This window comes from Chelmon rostratus, chromosome 5 (assembly GCF_017976325.1).
Source record: "Chelmon rostratus isolate fCheRos1 chromosome 5, fCheRos1.pri, whole genome shotgun sequence".
NCBI lineage: Eukaryota > Metazoa > Chordata > Actinopteri > Chaetodontiformes > Chaetodontidae > Chelmon > Chelmon rostratus.
In genome coordinates, this window is record NC_055662.1 from 17379631 (window position 1) to 17401165 (window position 21535).

The 21535-nt window shown below is 40.1% G+C and overlaps 1 protein-coding gene across 1 annotated transcript in view; it reads right to left on the bottom strand.

Moving 5' to 3' along the window:
• Positions 1-4439: 4439 nt before the first annotated feature.
• Positions 4440-21535, bottom strand: part of ipo11 (importin 11) — a 120583-nt gene continuing 103487 nt past the window's right edge. The window contains exon 30 of the mRNA XM_041936765.1: positions 4440-6323. Within this exon, the coding sequence (XP_041792699.1) occupies positions 6159-6323 (165 nt within the window). The 3' untranslated portion in view covers positions 4440-6158. The remainder of the gene's footprint in view (positions 6324-21535) is intronic.

Below are 21535 nucleotides of genomic sequence, written 5' to 3' on the forward strand. Positions count from 1 at the left end.
TGGTGCTCAGAAGCAATGCTGGCAATGAGAGGCTCGATTTGAAAGAAAAAAAACAGACTTGGAATACCACGCTGTTGATCAAAGGGACAGATGATTGGTTTCTGCCCAGAACCTTGATGGAAATACGCAATCCCATACTCTTGGTTCTTATAGAAGATCAATACAGTGGTCAATTCCATACATCATCTGTGTCAGTGTCAGGAAAACCTTTACATGTGGGCCCCAAAGCCCATATTCTTCACAAAAACACATTTTCACCTGCAAGGCTGAGAAGTGACTCTTAATCAAATAAGAAATTACACCTTTTGGCATCATAAACCAAGAATCCTGTGAGATCTGTTCAAACAGTTCCAATAGGATCCCTATGTAATGGTTTCTAAACTCAAGCAGCCACGCAAGAAATATGCCTGAATAAAATAATTCAAAATAAGCAAATTCCTCATTTACTGTAGATTAAAAATATTTAATGAAATAATAATAATAGGACTTACAATCTGACAGAGCCATGTCAAAGTTACTTAGGCTATCTGACAGTTTTTGATACACCGTAGATATTTTAGTTGACTCTCAAAAGGTGTATAAGGTTGATTTCAAGCCTTAGGCATCGCCTCAAGAAGGGCTAACTCATATCTTGAGTTAACTGACACTTTGGAGATAAAAATTAGAAAATGTGTCAGTAATCTGATTAGTCGGTACAGCCAAGTCTACACTTTATGAGCAGGAGGCAGACCGGACAGAAACAGACTGCATTATTACCAGAGGAACACCTAGTGCCCACCTGTCTGATTAGTATTGGCTGCGCTCCCTACAGCCCGCAACATAATAAATACTGTAATACTCTGAGATGAGAAGACAACTCAGAGTTTCTCCATTTTCTGGGTTCCTGTGTCTCTTCCTCCGCAGACTATGACTAGAATATTTTAGTTCTATTGTACGCTCTCATCTCCCGGTGGTTTTACTTTTAATCACATATTTATTTGCATTCGGTTGCTCTGGCACACGGATGGCAAGCACAAACAACATGTGTGACAGCATTTTTTTCCACTGCACTAATGATGCTGATATATGAAAGCATTTATTGGTTGTGCATCAAAATATAATAATAATTTCGATGCCCTTTATTAGATAGATAGGGAAATTGCAGTGCAACAGCAGCATTACACACAGTGAAATAAGTGAAAAAAATTGTGAAATAAGACTATAAAGAGCAAACTATACATAATAAAAATATCAAAATAGCAATCAGTAAAAATATTATATACATAATAACAAAATAGCAAAATAGCAAACAGTAGTACTGAAAAATATTGCACAAAAAAGAATATCTAAAGCAAATGGCAGTGTGTAGAAAATAACTTACACACACTGCTATTTATGCGCATGTGGTAATCTGTCTCATGTCAGTGCTATCTGAAGAGTCACAATGGTTTAAGAAGTTAATAGTCGCTTCCATACAACTGTCTCACTTACCATGTGAAACTCATTAATCAGTGGATCAAAGTGTGACACTTTCATCAGAGGACTTTTCACATTCCTGCAACACGCCTGAGTGATGAACAAAAGCAAGAGGTTGCGCAGACAAAGGCGGGAGCACATTCCAGCCTGAATAGCCGTTTCCACACACTGACTTGAAAGGCATGCTGTACGGCCATGGAACGATCGCACATGCTTGGAACCTCGGGTTTTAATTAGAGGCTTCCACGGGCAGACAGGAGCCGCCACTACTAATCAGAATCAATACAAGGAGACAAACAGGCACTCACCCACGCGCTGTCACTGATACTTTCCTGCTACAAAAGCCCTCACACTATCAGAATGACAGGTAGCTGTCAAAGCACAGGAAAGCGGGACATGTTCAAACTATTCTCAAAACGAGAGCTTTTAAACAGGTATTTGACTTGTCATTATTATTTTAAGTCAGGCACAAAAGAGAAAAGTGCGTCAATGAAAATATTTCAGTGACTTTGAGAGGTGCCAGATGTTTTGCTAATGTGTGGGAGTGATCAATATGGCTGAACTCGCTGGTGCTACTCACTGAGCAGCGGTTAGGGTGGCAGACGCTGCCACGGACGTCGGAGGGAAAAACAGCCACAGGTATCTGTGAACGGAAATGCACGTCTGAAATGTGAAAGTTGAAACAGGATTCAGACGTTTTCCAACAAATAGCGCAGGGATCCTCGATTGCAGCTAACGGCATCGACTCAGCAGGATTGTTACAACAATGCACTGAGTCTACAACAGAAAGGCGACAAGCTTCTTTAATTTATATAGCATCAAATTATATTCATCAAATGCATTTTGACAGAAAACACTAAACAACTCATTACTTGAAAGCTGTTGTTCCTGACTCTCACACAATGTGAGAAATGATGAAAGGTGGTGTGGTGGGTAGGGACATATCGTGTATAACAGTTTGGGAAATGTGCTCATTTGAATACTTCCGGAGAATTCAATGAGGTGATTGATACCGTTCTTGCATCTGTGCCATAAACCAGTTCGCTGAGCACAAAGACAGGAAACAGGGGGAAGCAGCTAGCCTGACTCTATCTAAAGGTAACAAAATCCACAGACCAGCACTTCTAAAGTGTAAAACAACACCTTTAGGACAGAGCCAAAAAATGCTAAATTACTTCAGTCATCGTGGGAAATGCATATCCATAAATGCATGTGCACATACTTATCAATTACCAAAAGAGAGGAACATACTGCTGTGTGATGATTTGAGGAGGGGAAACTAATCCAATGCAGAATGCAAGTTATAGATTAGAGCGAATCCTCCTGCTCTCCTGTCATGTATTCCAGAGGATAATTAACACCAGGCAGTGGTCTACCTGAGGCTCTTATCTGGCTCTAAAGGAGTACACTGGCAGTAAGCGCAATAGGAGTGAGGATGAAAGAGTGGGAGAAGAAAGACAAATGGCCGAGTCGCTTGGAATAATAGTGCCGTGGGGGAGGAAAAGTGGGTGTAGAATCCTTAATCGTCTCTATGCACTCTATAAGCCACTCAAGTGACCAGCTGCCAGAAGTATATTTATTCAAGATAAATGGGTCGATTGTGGACACTGTTGCCTTTGTTTTCTTGTCCCTTGGCTAGAAGAGGCAATCTGTAGCAAAACTTATGGGAGAAGTTGTCGGTCTGTGGAAAAGTGTGCTGGATTTATTTGCTTTGTGGAGGCTATAGTTACTGAGCAGCCCTGCTGGTAGCCATTAAAAAAGTCTCCCACTTGTTTAGTGCTGCAAATTTTGCTGAATGCAGCAGCATTTGCAAAATTCCCCAAGAGCAATACAGTGTATGGAATAAGCCATATTTGCTTTTTTTCCCCCATAAATTGTGTTTTGTTAGTAAACTTTAATTTGTGCTGTGTAATACTCAAGAGTTGCTTGTGGTGTTAGTAATGGATAGTTCATGAATAAGCGCACATCTCTTGAATGGAAATAGAGTACGATCGTCAAGAAGGAGTTGGTGGTATTAATTTTTAAAGTATAGTGAGTCACACATCAAACAACTTTATTAGGTAAATGTAAACCAGGAAGCTCACCTTGCCCAGCACCATCACATGCACACAGCAGTTTTTTTGCTAGCACCATGGTTTTCAGGATGGCAGTATTGTTTGGTTGGTCCACCACTTTGGTCCAGACTGCCATGCCTTCATGGTCCACATGTGTCCTAATGCCTTTGATGTTCCTCTGACTTTCCTTCTAGTGCCACCAGGAAGTTGAGTTTTATGGTTCAAAGAGAAACGTCTCCACAACTGTTGGATGAACAGTCGTGAGATTTGTTACAAACATTCATGTCCCCCATGGGATTAACTGTAATCACTTTGGTTTTGACCAAATATGTGCAACAGTTATTACTTTCCTATCAAGCCTCAGCTGTAAATCATACCTGCAAAACATCATGTTAATCGATATCAATCAATAGTCATTATGAGCATGTTGGTAAGTCTTGTCTCGTCTTGTTTCCCCTTTCCCACTCAATTAATTTCCTTTCCAATTAATTTACTTTCTCAGTGATCGCCTCCCAATTATCTAACTACCTATCTTTGTCTGATGTCACTCCAAAAGTAGCTATAGCTTGCATGTCAAGAACAGTGCATGCACACCCAGCAGTAAATGCTTACCATGATATTGTTCTTTCAGTGCACTGAGATGCTCTTCTGCCAGTATCCAGGGTAACAGTCTGTCCGTCATTTATTAAACTTGATGGTAGTGCCTGTGCCACGCTGGCCTGATCTGCTTGAAACAAAAACACACTCCACAGAACTGGACAGCAGATAACGTCCTCTTTGAAACAGTATCAATAGTATTGCTTTTTTCAGCTCCATCAATCTTAAGATCAGTGAAGGAAATACACAGTCTGATATTTTGGCTGATTACTGCACTTTATTGAAGGCTTTGGAAAAAGCAACAAGGATTATTTCCCATCAAAACGTAGCGAAAAAAAAAACATCCCTCTACTGCGTGATGTGTTCTAAACTTCATTATTACCGTCATTAACAGAATATGAGTACAGAAATCATCTACTGTTATACTAGAAATGAACTTAATAGTAAGAAAGGTCTTTTGAGGATAGGTAAGGCTGAAAGCATAAGGCCGTAATTCTGACTGCTACTCAACTCTTATCACAGTGTCAAAGGAGCTTATGTCAGGATTATCTCCTTCCCAGGGTGGTTGACCAACCTAATGAGAGCAAATAAAACATATTAATCCATAAATTCCAGACGAACAGTCTACAAAGGTAGGGTGACCCAGAGTATATCAGGGTTTTTCTCTATACGAGTTTCAATATTGAATCAATATTAATGCCAGAATTCAGTAATTTATCATTTTTCTTTCCCAGACTTCCAAATAATCAATTCTTCTCTGAAGACCTACTGGACAAGCTGGCACTTCTGTCAAATGAAATACATCAGTCATTAACGACTGGTCAAATTAGAAAAACTAGACAGCTACACAAAACACACTGTATTAGACTCATAAAGTCACAGTGGCTCCACATGTGTCACTCATCGGTCAGAAATCATCAAATTCTTTTACTAATTCAAATGAGAGTGAAGACACAAACTGATGGCATGTTATGTTTGCAGTCAGTCAGTCATTTTGTACACGTTTGCACTGAGGCATGAGTTGGGCACAAAACAAAAATTAAAAAAAAACCAAGAGGAGGGTTTTAATGCAACTAAAGCCTAATTTACCACAATCCTGCTGACCTGCTCCAAGGCCTTCTACCACTGTGTTAAAATCCAATGATGTGAGAAAAAGATGAAAACATGTGAAACAGTTTTTGGTTATTAAAGTGCTCCGACACACCATCAATTAGCAGCAGTATGTATGTACATAGAAACGTGGTTTAGCACTCTTACAAATCAACCATTTAAAAATGACCCAAAATACCCTCTAACCCAACTCAAAAAGAAAGAAAAACACTTTCTAATTCTCTCAGTAGTTACTTCAACTTGACCTCTGGTTATATATATTTTTTTAAATGGAAGAGAAATTAACACAACAATAAAAATAAACTAAAAAGTAAAATATTGTCATGCAGAATATCATCCATACTGTACTTTACATACATACAAAATTACATTTCTTTTTTTCTCTTTTTAAGAATAGATTCTGTAAACACTGCTTTAGGTCCTTTAAGTACGGTTTATCCACATTTCTGCTACAATCTGTACGTTTTTCCGTAGAAAATAGTCCGAGGCTCCTGCTCTGGCAAGCGCAGGTGGTTTCACTCCTCAACCCCCTCAACTTTCATACCATCCAATTTCCTACCCATTCCACGTTAAAACCACAGAAAGAGAAGAAACTAGAAGAATTGAGTGGAAGCTCTAGTGTGGCGGTGCTTTTATGTGGTTGTTTTAAAAACGTGAAGGTGCTCTGACATTTTTACCCACATAGACCCCATCTTAATAAAAAAAGGATGTAAAGGAATCCAGACAAGAGAGACAGGGACGAGGGGTGTTAGCTGAGGACGTTAGACAAGGCTAGGTCTGAATATAGATAAGGCATAGCATGGGTAGAGGTTGGGAAGGTTTGGATTAGGAATCCACACGTCGGGCAGACTGTTAGCCTTCTCAGTACATTTTCAAAAACGGTGGAGAGGGTAGCATTGGGCAAAGATGTCGTGTAAGGTAGTGAAGGATTGCAGATGTGTTTCAGAGTCCTTGGAGGAACTCCTGGAGCTGCCTGACGAGCTCTGTGTCCACGGTCTCCATCAGGACCCCGAAGCCTTGGTCCCCCATCAGGGCCTGCTGCGCCTTCAGCTTCTCATAGACAAACTGCTGGAGAGAAACGCTGTGCACTGGATCCTCCAGGGCCAACTGTAAGTGGGACGGAGGAAACAGAGAGTGGAAATTACAGTAAGGATTCTGCCTGATGAAGTGTTTCCAAGAAAGCTTTTTAAAAGACCATGGGTTACCAAAGATATTAAATTTACTGAAATAAGCTGCTAATTTTCTTTCTCACACACTGTCTAAAGAGACTACTTTTCTCGTGACATAATTTCTTGAAATAAATGCTGCAAATTACATGTAGGCATGATTTATTTTCAGGCTCGTCATTCATGTCTTGTTTCTCTGGAGGAAATACAAGGAGGCTGATTAGTTTGGCAACAAATTGAGGTTTTATTCCTCTTGGATATGTCTGCACTGGATTTGGGGAAATCTGGATTTAGGAATTTCCCTTTCTCCCATTTTTCCTCGCAGATTCGCTCAAGCTCATTCAAGTTAGGGCATTTTCTAAGGGGACAAAATTCTGGCTTTGGCCTGGTCAGTATGGGTTTTTACACTTTTGTCTTGCAAGCATACCAGGTTTGATTTTGTAGGTGATAATAGTCTCTTAACCATGCTTCCCACTCCGGATATTATGACTCCCAAACCTAGTATGTTGCATTACAGCTGAAGAGTTCTTCACGTATCAGCATGTTTCATGTCTTTTTTGCAAATTCTTCTGGCCAATATAACCATTCCAGGAAGAGCTCACTTTTAATACTGGTAGGTCAACTATTATGACTGTGAGTTGATACTGACAAATGTGGTGACCTTCTCCTTTACCTTCCTGGACATTAAGGATTATCCTGTGGAGAAGGTGTAAGGATAACTGAAACTATACTAACTTCAAAACCACCATCTGTGGTTGCTAAGCTGGTATGGAAGCACTTGCTGTAGTTTATCTGCATACTTCATGGTCTATGCCCACACACACGATATGATTGTTTGATTTCTACCATACAGTCTGATGCACAAATACACATTACATGGTCATTATGCAGGCTCATATAAACCATGGATTAAGCCAAGCCTATTCACAGTATATGACAAGAACAAACACACAAAGCTACGTCAATACAGAGGGGCTTTATCTGAGCAACAATAAAGACACCATTTTTTAAAATATGACTGACTGTAATATTCAGTCTAATAATATTAAGAATACACTAAGATTGTTTAATGAAAACGCAAAACCACAAATAATTCTTAATTCTATAGATTTCTGCTCAGGTTGATGAACCTGCAAAAGCAGCTGAAAAGGACATTAACTGGCAAAGGCTGCACAGTGTTTTCGAGTCACTTTTGACAAAAATGGAAGGAAAAACAGCTCAGACATTTTGCCATTTCCAGCTTTGACATAAACATTCAACACAAAACTCCAGCGGGCTAGAGAAAATGATTCAGTGTATGCAACCGCTGCCATTCATCTTATGGAGAAGACAGCACAGGAGAAATAATCCTTGACAATAAAGTCAAAAAGTAAGGAAAAGTTGGATGGCTGACGAGAGCCGACACATTTATTTGGCTGAGAACACTGTCGTTTATTTTCTGTGGAGTGGAGAAAGGGCAGAGGGAAACACGACAGCCTGGAAGTTTGAGAGCCTGCAAATAAATTTTAGGGGTAAACATGGTATAAACTTTCTTACATAAAGTAAAGCCACCATTTGAAACAATTTGTTGTGTTACAAAATAAGTTCAAAAGGTATTGAAATGATTTTGAATTTTGTAAAATTTCGCTGAATTTGACCTTAATTCACTAAGTGTTTTTAAAGTGATGTGTATGTGTGTAGATTTGTATTTGTGAACTTGCAGCTCGATTCTCGCTCTCTCGTTTGTACTTGCTTTGACTTTCTCATTAATTATCGTTAGCATGTGATGCTGCTTGACCCTCTTGCTTCAACCTTTTGAAAGCAGTCAGTGTACTAGACTACACAAACACGAACTCCCCCAGTGACTGTATCTCCTTTATAATTCATCATACACAAAGTTGACATTTGGGCAAGCATGTGCACTCTTACTCACGCAGTCCCAGAACAGCCCTGCAAACCCGACAGAAAAAAATAAATAAATAAAAAAAGGGTCCTTTGAGAGGCAGAATATTGTAATGACAACTCTTGGTCTCGAGCCAATCACTGGAAAGAATACTTGTAATGCTAATTAGTTCTTTGTCATTACAGTGCAATCAAACTAGTGAAGAGTGGCTGTTGGAGAGCAGCTTAATGGAAAAGCTGTCATCTAACCTGCGTAATTACCTTCAGCACAAGGCCCTGCAAGAGGTGTGTGTGCGTGTGCGTGTGTGTGTGTGTGTGTGTGAAACCATGGCACATTATACAGCTGTAATGCGTGTGTGTGTGTGTTTTGTGTTTGGAGCCAAATACCAAGGTCTTTGTAAACATTTCTTAATCACTATGATCCTCTTAAATATCTAATCTAGCTGGGAAAAATATTAATGATACACGTCTGGATATATTAGATATTAATTCTGGCTTAATGAGGAAACTAACAATTACAAGTCTGTGGGTACAGTGTGTAATGTCTCAGCAACAATGTGTCCAACTAATGGGGACATCTTATGTACTCTGGGCTGCACATGGCCCACAAGACTGCTTGATCCAGCCCGTAAGGCAATTCATAAATACAAAAAAGCAATTACTTACATTTGTTTTCAGCGATAAAGAAATAAAGAAATGAACATAAAATAGTAGACTCCGGGCAGTCCCTGAATGCAACACACAAGTAGCGGCTAATATCATGTCAATGCATCATGACACATGTCAACAAAACTTACGAGTGTTATGCTTTCAAAGAGAAATGGAAAAATATTCTTTTTTATAGTTGTTGTTGAAGTAAAAGGTAAGCCAGTGAGTCTAAACTTAGTCTGTGGGGACATGCTGGAGCATTAGAGCTAGAGAAAAGGTAAACTGGACGAGCTACAAGCACAAGGCTACTTAAAAAAAGTTAATGCTCTTCTACAGAGTTTGGATGCCCAACAAGCAGCTTTCACAAGACCACATTCACACAGACAGTGTTATGCAGGCAAGTGAGCACAATGAACAGCATACTGTAAAAAGGATGTTATCTGGAGACATGAGCTAAAATGCAAATGCTTTAGATCAACAACAGAGTGCTGTGATCAAGAGCAATATGCTGAGGACATGTGCCGAGACTCAAAAACACAGCGCAGACACAAACCAATCTGAAGAGTGGAAGCTAACAGTAAGAATAAGCATGATTCACTGTCATCCTCGGAGAAATAAAGAGGCAGATGGGAAGACAAGAGAGGAAGAGGGGAAAGAACAAAGGCGCTAGCAGGAACAGGCATGATGATACTGTAGCAGGGAACACCATAAGGAAAAGCGAGTGACGAAAGCAAGATGACGTGGGATGCAGAGTGAGTGAGCAATCAGAGCAGTGCTTCATTGTTCAGGACAGAGAGGAGGAAAGAGAGGAGTGGGCAACGTGAAGGGAGCCAGAGAAAAATGAAGAAAGACAGATGAAGTGACAGGGCCCCTGGAAGCTCTCATCTCTAATGCAATCCCTGGACTACTGCTGTCCTTTTCCAGAGCAAACAGAGTCCCATGTCATTACTGTAAAAACATCAGTGTTGTTCAAAATCGGCCTGTATCAGAGATTTGAAACATCTCCCATCAGTGTGCCAGCAACCGCTCTGAATGACAGGCCCACACAAAGGCAAGCACATACACATTATAAACCAGCTACATATCGCTTCTGTTGCGTTAGGAAATATGGGATTAACCAGCAGCCACAAATTCACTAATCACTAATTTACAGAATTAGCACAAGTGGGTCTGTTAAGAAGATTTGTCTGACGTCTCAAACCTGTTCTTCCACTGTTATTTCACTCTCCTTACCGCTCCATTCCTCTCAGTCACTTTCTCAGAACAGTAGGCTGCTCTATTCAGTGGAAAAGATAGTTTGTAGTAGAGAACATTAGAGGACGCCAAGTCAGCCAAACTGGAGTTAATGATGAAACAACCTGCACTTTTCCTGCCTTTTATCTCATATCCCACGGTGCCTCACGTCAACTGCAAACACACAAATACACTACATGAGTGAGTGTGTGATGTAATGAGCTGTGGGGCTGTATGATGTACTGAAGTACAAACTAAGAACTGTATTGTGTAAGGGATGCTGACAGCGTGGGGTTCAGAGGATTGCACTGCAGGCAGATGTTAATTTCATCAGCTAATTTATGACACATCATCTACAGGACTCGCCAGCCAGCTGCCCTCAGCAATGCTGACTAGACGTGCAAGTTGCTCTCAAGTGGTCAAATGTGACTCCAAGCATCAAATTAAGCGATTCTCAACACATGCTGTAATAGTTTCATGCTTATGTAAGACAATAAATCCAAGTGCTGCTTGACAAACTCTCTTTTTTTATTTTGAGATCAGTTGTTCAGTTGGAGTCTGTCTGTTCCAGTCTGGGTCAGTCAGGAGATAAAATCATACAGTGTTCTGATGATGGAGCAGTCGCTGCCTGTCTCTCTCATTACAATTATTTTAAACATGTTTAAGATTTACAACCGGAATACGAATGCCGACATCACCTGAGCAGTGGTAGGAATAGGAATAAAAGTGAAACTGTGCTGTGTTATGAGTGACAGTAGCTGTTATTTTAGGATCCATTGATGTGCAGAGCTACCGTTCACCTTTAGTTCTGCCCTCAACTCTCCATCCACTGTCTCATCTATTATTTTCCCCTGATCTTTGTGAATTCCACACATATTGTAGAAATTAGCAAGGCAAACTCTTTTTGATTAATGTCCATTTCTGTTTTGGTGAAGGAACATATAGGAATTTGTCCTTTTGCTCTACTTCAGCAGTTGCCTACAGGTGCGACTACAATAGCCTTTCTGTCGCTCGGTGGATTTCCTTTATGTTCACTAGTCATTGTGTATGTGCACCTTTCTGACTGTCAAGACAAAAGAGCTTTGCAAGCTGGTGGAAACACTCTTCAGGTCTATCCCAAGTCAATGCTGCCTTAAATGCATTCTTTCTATTGACAAGCAGGGGACAACTCCACTGGTTGCAAAAATAATTAGTTTATGGTGTCAATTGGTGGTTTCATGTCCTCTTCGATACAGCACACACTTTGTAAATTATGCTCCCATCTAAACTAAAAGAATTGATTCAGCATATGCTTTAAGGTGTGGCCACCTTGTGATTGTGAGTTGCCACCATGGTGTGTCCTCGGTTTCTCAGTCAGATCCAATCAGGATTGTAATGCAATGTGTATGATTTGATAAAAACTGTTGTTAGTGGCTAGTAAAAATTGAAAAAGATTTCCTGCAAAATGTTGTGGAAGTGATCATTTGAAAATGAAACAGTTGGATATTGCATATTGAAATGTATCTGTTTTCTACCTTGTTTAATCATTCTGAATAACTATTGTGATGGATCATATGCGATCCGTGTCTTCACATAGAATATCATTAATAATAATATAAAAATTAAGGTACACCGTGTAACTTCGTTATTTCAAAAGTGTATTATCAAAGTGGTAGCCCTTTGCATTACTCAGTGCCCTTGAAGTAGCTCTTAGTTTCAAAAAGGTTGGTGACCCCTGCTCTACATGCATCCAAACTGACAATCAAATGTGGTTTGTACTGTTTCAAAGAGCCAGTATGGTGCTGTCTAGCATTTCTATTTATGTCCTGTAAATGGAACTGTCTCTCTCACGCACAAATCAATTAATCAATGGCCTAATTGAATGACACTATGACCAATAAAACCTGCTGCTGTCACACATGGGTGACACTGGGTCGTGCTGGTCTTTCCTCCTGCTTTTTTCTTGGGGTGTTAGAGCTCATCAATTAAGTCTCTTGGAGATCCGATGTAAGGTTAATGTGGTGCCTACCATAGTGTTCACACATACAATTGCAGCAGCTTTACTGTACACTGCATAAATCTCTGCTTGGGATGGGTTTTTTGCTACGTTGAAAAGTAGGTAAGTGCATAATTTCAAATAAAATTTTATTTTTTTGTGTACATGCATTTAGAAAGACATGAAACCTTATAAAATCAAAACAGTACTAAGAAGGTCACCTTGGTCAGCCAGAAAGCATTAAAAGCACCTTTTCTGTGATGTCAAATGTTTTGGGGCAGCTGTGGCTCAGGAGGTAGGGTGAATCATGTGAAAAAGGAAGGGTCAAGGTCATTGGAGGCTCAATAACCAAGAGAAGTAAAAGTTTTGCATTTGAAAGTTTGGATTGTTAAGAAAGTAAAAATGGGAGAGTAACTGTGGTGCGTGAATGAGAACAAGATAAAGGCAAGATTAAGACAAACAAAAGAAGAAGAAGAGAGAAGTGCAGCTACAACATACTAAGTGGAGTGAAAACAAGGGAGTTAAAAAAAACACGATGAACTGAAGGACAAAAGCAATCTGCATGAAGATAAGGAGCATGCCGGTCTGATGGCGCACAAACCAAATACTCCTGTCAAGGCAAAAATGCAGGGGAAGGAAGGACGAGGCTGGTGGAGGCTTAAGGAAGAGGAGAAATGGAGTGATGATGAGAGGAAAAGATAGAGGGAGAGTGACATACCCCCCTGCTGAGGCTCACTCGTAAAGAAGCACTGGTCTACATGCCTTGGAGAGAGTATAAGTTAAATGAGAGGCAGAATGAAAAGAGCGAGACAGATAAGATGTGAGGAAAGTGGATAGGATTTGGTAGCTGCCTAGCGAGCAAATGACGAGAGGAAAAAAGCAGAGGAGACAAAATAGAGAAGTAGGAGAGATATGCTAAGAAGAAAAAAAAACTGTAATAATGACAGTGATGATGATAATGATGATGATGCTAATGATGCTGCCAAATATTGTGTGGTGCCTTTACTTCTTTTATGACCAGAGTTTATGCGCCAACAACAAAAAATCAGTCGAAGATTTCCCAGACAGATGGAAGAAATACCAGTCATGTATTGTCTGTTTATGGACCCTATTTTCCCATGTTTTTGTGTCTAAGATGACAAAAGGGGAGACCATTTTCTGACACTGGTTCTGTATTGAGCGAGAGTGCTGCAGCCGGCAGCCACAAAACAGACTGTAATGTAATCCCTCTGGACATTTACTCACCATCAATGTACATCCACTAAAAGCATGTGTTTCTGCCACCGACAGGCTCAGATTGTAATTCTAAGTGTCTGAAACATTAGGGAAAGGATCCCTACAGAGACCTTTTCTTTAAATAAGATCCTTTTTGTTTAACCAACAATATCGTTGCTCTCACCAAAGCCACCAGAATCCATTTACAGAAGCATTCTATCCTTTTATCATCGTAAAACACACTTCATTGGAAATAAAACTCGCCAAAACTGTTGGTTCATTCATACACTGTTCCAATAATCACACAGAAATAAACCTTTAATTCATCTAATTGAGTAACCATTCATACACTGTTCCAATAATCACACAGAAATAAACCTTTAATTCATCTAATCGAGTGAGGAGTCAGCGAAAAGGTGGACAGCAGAGGAGCAGCAGGGAAACGGCGTGGAAAGCCAGAATATTTTCATATCTAACTTAGATTATTTTCAATTGAAAATATGACTGGAGAAACTAAAATATGTCAGACTTGAAAAGATTACTAGACCGTCCAGCAGTCGGTGGTCAGAGCTTACTTGTCTGCTCTGGCTAGCTTGACTTTTATCTGTTCTCAAAGTGTTTTTTGATGTATTCAGTCACAGTAGCTCTTGATGGCAAAACATACTCAGGCTCGAGGTAGTGAACCAGCTCTTTGAATACCTCCCCGCTGACCAAACTGATCGGCAGCTGGTCGATCTCAATCATTTGGCACACAAACAGTTTGATGGCCTCGGACCAACGAGGATTACACTGTGTGTGTATGCAAATCAACTTATTGCACGACATGTGTAAAAATATGGTTAACTGAAAAATGGTTAACCATTGACATACCCACCTTTACTTGCAGGTGGCTGAATGTGTTGCATTATCTGCCAATTGATGGCTGGAGAAGATTAACAGTTCTAATAAGATAGTCGGCCTTGAAATGACCATTTTCATCACAGTATCCCTCTACACCTCAGAATTAGGGTCCAGTATTGTCATGTGGGTATGCTGGTTTGGCTTTAAGAGGATATATTATGCTGTTTAAGGTTTTCCTTTTCCTTTAATGTTTTGTATAGCTTTTTTTGGATGTAAAATGTCTGCAGTTACAAAGCCCAAAGTCCATGCCAGAGGGAGTTATTCTCTACTATAGAAACCATGAATATGGGCAGTGTTATTTATTTTGAGTCGATCCCACGTACACCATCACTCAGCCGTACCACATCCAGGGTTGAAAACAGCCGCTAACAAATGCCCTAAATACTCCTGTATGAGTAACGATTGCTAAAAACCACAGTGCAGAGCTGTTTCAGGAAATGTTTTAACCTTTTAAAACTGTATGTACTCGTGACCAGTTTTTAAAGATTTATATCTTGTTGCTTTTGCTCTATTCTACAGTGGCCGTGATTAAATATGTAAAAGAATAACACACACAAAGGATTGTTCATAAGGGTATTCATGGAAGCATATGTGAGAGCGTGGCTAATGGATATCATGCATGAGAGTGAAACTCTCTGTATATGTGTTGGCAGAGCTGCACTGTCCTCGTGGGAATGGGTCTACTGAAATATCCGAGTCTGACATTAATCCTATTACCTCAGGGCTCTCCCACTACAACTCCTGCAAATATCAGCCATCACCTGTTGTCCTTGCCCCAAATGAAGGACATCTACATACTTCTACATACATACATATTCCTTATATTCTTATTCCTTATATTTATAAAATGCAAGGAATATGAAGGTAAAGGAGATCACACAAAAATCTCTCTTCTGGCATTCCCACCTGATGCAGCTCTTAAAGTATAACTTCATCCTTACTGTGGCTAATAAAAACTCTGAGATGCTTTGTTATTCACGTTCAGCTGGGGAGCAATTCAATTCCAACACTGTGCTGCCCACCACACACTCTTTATAGTCATAAAACAGAAACAGACTGTACAGTGTCTTGGCTGAGAAACCTCTTACCTTGGGACCAGTCAGTCTTTCGCTCCCTCTCATAAAATGCAGTACAGTCTCTGCAGCCCACAAGTATGCTGTGCCATACTTGCACACAGACATGCATGCAGTGTCCAGGATGCATGCTGAAATCAACATTTTACACAAACTTTCCAGTGGAGCACTGCTGCACAAAACCAAATACATTCACAAGAGATACCAGATGAACTCACTGTCAACCAGACAGAAAAAATACCACAGCAATAAATATCTAAAAATTCAATCCAAGGTAAGCACTGCACTTTAACCTCCTCCAGGAAACATCCTGCTCTTACGGCCAAAATTTGGAGGCACTGATTTTCATCCTAACTGCTAAAACACTCAGCTGCAAACTGATGAAGCTAGTAGAACCACATAATCTAGTGGGGTCCAACACCTCCAACATCTACAGAACACGTTTCAATTCAATTCAGTTTATTGTAATTACACGAGTCGAGTCAAACAAGAAGTCTTGCTGAGAAAATGGATGGATGGACTGTACAAAAAAAACAAAAACAAAAACAAAAAAAACACCATCAGCCTGATGTATAAAGCTGCACACCATGCAGCTCATCACTTGGGTCATTTCTTCAGACTTGACAAAGCTACAGAGCCACAGACGACATTATACAAATGTTTTCACAGGATGACAAGTACTCACTATGACCAGTATCTTCATCTGTGAAATTGGTGGATTTCCCCTCTATAATGAATCTAAATCACACTAAGCACCATTAACCTCATGAATGCATTACAGGGCTTCTAAAATGTCCCAATTACAACTTAGATTAATTTAAAAGTCATCGATCATTTAAATGATAGCAATTTAAACTAATTTCACTACACATACATGTTTTTGGGAAATTAAATTTTGTGCGTATGGTAATTCAGACTGTCAGAAAGGAACGTGTGATTTTCTTTTTAAAAAAGGGAGAGCAAGATCTGTGCGTTTTTAGCTATACAGTGACGTGTCGATGTAAATGCCCTGTCTGATCAGTACTGTCAGGATGTTCAAAGACTGTGTCTAGACCCAATCAATGGCTTAGCTCATCAGGACATGACGAAGAGGTTTAAATGTGACTTTACACCAACACTGTGTACACACCTCAGAATGGTAGGGCGACAACTGCAGGACTGTTACTGATCCTGCAAAGATCTCACCAGAATCAAAGTGCGGTGATCTCACTAAAAGTAAGATATGGCTACTTGACACTTCCCACGACACGTCTGGAAGGGGGCTGAGCAGTAGCTTAACACCATGATAAAAAGTAGTGTTTTACTGCCTTCCCTGGCTGAACATTTCAAATGTGTTGCACCTCTAAGCCAAACACAGTGTCGCTGCTGGGGTGATCAGAGGTGTGCTCTGTTGCATCTTTAATCACATCCAACAGTGATGTCACGGTGTACTAACACACTCTGTCGTGCATGTCTTCATCACTGCAGCAAGGTGAGGTCAGAAAAACACCTTGTTTGTCAAGCTGGTGTTAAATTTAGTGTTTAGTTGTGTTGTTCCATCCAAATTATACCATCTCTGTTCTCTTTACAGACATGCCCTCCGAAGTAAATACATATGGAAATGCCTGTCCTGCATTATAATGTGGATTCCAGTGTTTGACAAAAATGCTCATGTAAGCCTTTTCAGACATGACAAAAGCACTTTTGCAGAGCTGCAAAAGTACCAAATAATATAAACCACAATACAGGTTTTGTCACTGAGAGCGTTTCTGCCGTCAGATGACAACACAAGAGCAAAACAGCGAGTTGAATAGCCTTGGTTTTACCACGTTTTAGCGAGTACAATTTTTGATGTACAAAATCACAATTCTTATTGTTTGTGCAGTTGAGTGTCAAAAAAAGAAGACAGAAAGACCCCGTAAAAGACACAAGGATATGCCGACGACAACAGCTATAATTTTGTGATTGGTTGTCCCGAAACACAGAACAGGCAATTGCACAGTTGGAGGCAACACAACAAAGCTTTACCCTGGTAAGTCCAAGCGAATAAACACCCAGTCCTTTGTTGCAGTATTTCAGTGTCATTTGCAAACTTTTCAATAACACTCTGAAAATGTTTGTGTGGATGTAAAGTATTTCAACGTGCAAACACTTTCAAATGTATTCACACTAGTCAGGACATGACCTAAATTACAGGTGGGTCTGAAGCTGGACTGACCACACAGAAAAGAAACCAAACAGAGACAGACTGGTGGGCTGAGAGATGAGGTCAAGAACATTTGTCAGCCTTATTATATTCAGAGGCAATGATTGATTGGCCATACAGAAAATAGACAGCACCATTAAATAGTCATGAAGATAGACACAAGTGGAATTTAAAAAGTATAAGACAGGAGAGGTCAGAGCAACAGTCATAAAGCAATAAGGGCAAGAACAGAAAGATTACGTAAACTGTCGCCCCCAAACACAGACCTCACTTTCCTTTTCTGAGGTTTCATTAGTTCATGGTCTCTTGACTTAGAGGGAGGATTAGAACTTGATTGCAGTAATTTTCCTCACTAAATGAGGCAGAACAAATTTTAATACCCTAATTAGTATTGTACTGGGGGGCGGTAATGCAAGAGCCCTTCAGCAGTCTCTCATAAGGGTGCACACTACCAAGACCATACCTTTAAGTGTAGGAGTGTGCACACGCATGTACACATACTCACACACAAGCACATATAAAATAATAAGAATAATCCTAAAGTGAAAACATGAAAAAGCTGGAAACATGCCTAGAGCAAAGACCACCCTCAAAAAGCTAGAGAGGCCTACAGAAACTCCAAACAAGCATGTAGGATTCTTGATTGTAACAAATAAAGGCTGATAAACAATTCTGGAAACTTGAAACAACCTTTTTTGATGTGCAAACCAACACAGTGCTCTCGTGGATTGAGAGATTGGCTGTGACTTGGAGGACTCTTGCAACGGGGGCTTTGAGCAACAAGTCGGGTCCAAACTGTGATACACAGCATCCTGTCTGAAATCTGCTGTGCCATCTGGCAGGCACTGAAAGACCTGTTTATGCAATAGGATGGGACTCAGGAGTGGAAGAATGCAGTGAGCGATTTCTGCAGTTTGGAACTTTTTAAAGTAGTGTCATGGGAGGGTGGGAATGTACAGACAGGAGAAAGCACTGAGGCCGAGGAAGAGTATCCTAACTACAAAGGAACATTTTCAATTCTTCGCCAAATAAAAACAATATGCACTTAGAACTGACTATTTTCCATGATTTCAATATAGAGGAGTGTAATAATGTCACCTGTGATACGCTGGAACAACCACCTTGGTGCTAGCTAATGCACCAAGTATATCTTAATAAAGTCTAATAAAATCTTAATGGCAGCTACAGTTAGCAGCAGTTGGTGATTACTTTAGCAGCAAGTGAAGTCATCTGTCCATCAGCAAACTCATTAAATCACTGAGAGCGTGCAGTGATCATAGGGCCATATGAAAACTGTTTTGTTTGACAAAATTCTGTGTTCTCCGTCTTAATTTTATTGATAAAAAAACATCTATAATGGGCTAAGGGTGATCGAGGTTAATCTGAACAAGTTTTAACATCCCTGCAACCATTAGCATTTGAGATCGTAAACCCAATCACAAAAAACACTTTTTTTCACATTTAACAAACTTCTCAAGGCGAGACGACTAGTCTCTTCTTGTCACTAGATACACTGCAGACACACAGCAGCGGACAGAAAGAGGAAAAGTGTTAATGTTACTTATAAAATGAAAGCTACAAAAAGAGTGTGCTGAACTGGCCAAGTTTAATCAGAAGTCATTAATAACACCATCAAGCACATCATGTTTAGGAAAGTAGTTTAAAAACAAGCACACAAAAGTAAACTATTCACTGCGTACTGCAGGATGTTTTTGCTTTGACTTCTTTGACTGCAGAGCAACATACTGTAAAGGGACGTCTGCAGCATACTGTCTTCAGTGCTGGCTGTAAAATACACCTCTAGTCCCTCTCACCACTACACACACACACAAACACACACACAAAGCAATGCTTATCAAATGCATGTACAAACTCAAGTGCTAACTTAAACTCATTATTTACTGTCTGGAAAATTTGAGCTTATGATTGGTAGACATATTTAGACTGCAGAAATTTGGTCTGACAAAGTCAAACTCGACTAAATAATCCAGTGTTGTCTAAAGTGTGACAAGTAATCTTCAAAACTGAGATAAAAGATTTGGCTGCCTGCAAACTGTCCAGTGAGACGTGGAGACATGGTGCTGGACTCCTCACACTCTGTTCAGCCAGCATCTGTTGTGCATTTGCCTGTCTTGCAGCTCAATACTAAAACAATTATATTAATGGGCCAGTTTATTCTCCACTCCCAGCTTTACTCATAATGGCATAATGATGGTTTTGCGAACAGCATCGAGAGAACGCTGCATGCTTGGAATCTCTACTCAGACAATACTGTTGAACTGCCAGAAAAATGCCAAGGGCTGATGTACTGTAGGTCAACATTTGTTCTCAGTCAATCAAGGTTAATGCTTTATTTGATTAAGTAATCCACCTGCCCTGTGCAAAGACCAAAAAGTCAATCATTTTGTCACTTGTCTGACAAGCCCTGAATTTTGAGTGAAGTGTGAGAAAACCTAGAAAGCAGAGTGATTTTCAGTTTTCCCAGCAACCAATCATATAGATTGCTTTGCACTGTAATGAGCCACATGCAGAATGAATAAGCTTCACGCTGGTAATTAAGATGCATTAAGATCAATTTAACAACTGAATTGTCAGACCAAAGATCAATTATTCTAATTACTTGAATCAGACTAATGAACTCCCAATAAATCCAAAGAGCTGACAGGTGAAAATACTAAACGCACTTTTGGGTGCATCATTATCCGATCAGCCCAGCTGCAACACAAAGACAGGCAGATGTAAGTGGGCTAAATGATTCTAGCATTCCATGTGCTGCACGTTGTACATTTTAATATCTAGCTGCTCTTTGTAACAGCAGGTTGCAGCCTTTTTAAGATGCTGATGGGCAGAGCTGTGATGGAATTACAGGGGCTTCATGTACTAGTAACGATGATAAAGATGTATTCTGCCCTGCCCAAGCAGGTGCAACAAAACTAATCAGAGAGTCAGGAAGATCAATCAATCAGGCGCAGTCTGAGGTGGGGATATATTCAGCTAGAATAAGGGTTTAGCATGGTTGTGCATGGCCCTTTGTTAGACCCTTTCATGGAAGACACTTTTGACATGCCAGAGAAAGAAAAGCACAGGTGTATTTGATAACATTAGTGATGGCTGCATTCCACTTAGAGGAAATCCTTGTATTGTGCACGCTAGCTTACTGAAATAGCTTCCCAGGACAGTTAACAGAGCAGAGCCATTGCTAATGTTATTAATTACACCAGTGCTTTTTCTTCTATGACAACTCAAAACGGCTGCTGTGACAAAGGTCTGAATCACCATGAAGGAAAAAAAACAGAACAGGCAGAACTGTATTGTACCTCCCTTCCTGTTCTCTCTGGGACACTCAGTTGAGGAGTGGCTTGCTTTCATACATGTATTTAATTCACAGCAAACCAATCTGTAGATTTGCCTTTACTTCAGCAATGAAACATATCTTCTTACGTGTCATCTTCAGCGATTAAATTCAAAAAAGTCAGTAACATTTTGTAAGCACAGTATTTTGCATATTAATCCCATTCCGTTAGAGTGGAATTAAATCTAACTCTACTGACGTGGCCACAATACCAGCCTCAAACTGAGATACAAGCTTCAAGACCATTCATGCAATATCCGGCATCTCTGACTAAACCTATCAGCATGCTTTACCCGCTGCACTTAACTTTCAGTTAATTCAAAGAGGGGTATATTGCAACATATTTGCAGTCCTGCCACACTCTAAGAACATACAACTCCCAGTACTCTCATGGACGAATGGCTCTAAACCTGAGAAACGACAGAGATGGAAACTAATTTTGATAGCTCTGTACGCCTTAGGCCACACAAAGGCAAATCTTTATATCTTGTGCAGCAAAATAACACTGTCAGAGAGGTCTGTTATTCAACAAAACTAAATTATGCTGACACTGATGGTCTGCTCGAGACTAGGAGCAATAATAAAGCAAGAACGGCAAGTCTTCATTGCAAATGCTTTGTGTGGCACAGAGTGAATTGATAACACACCGAAACTCATTTCCTATAAATATATACCTCTAGAGGACCTCTGG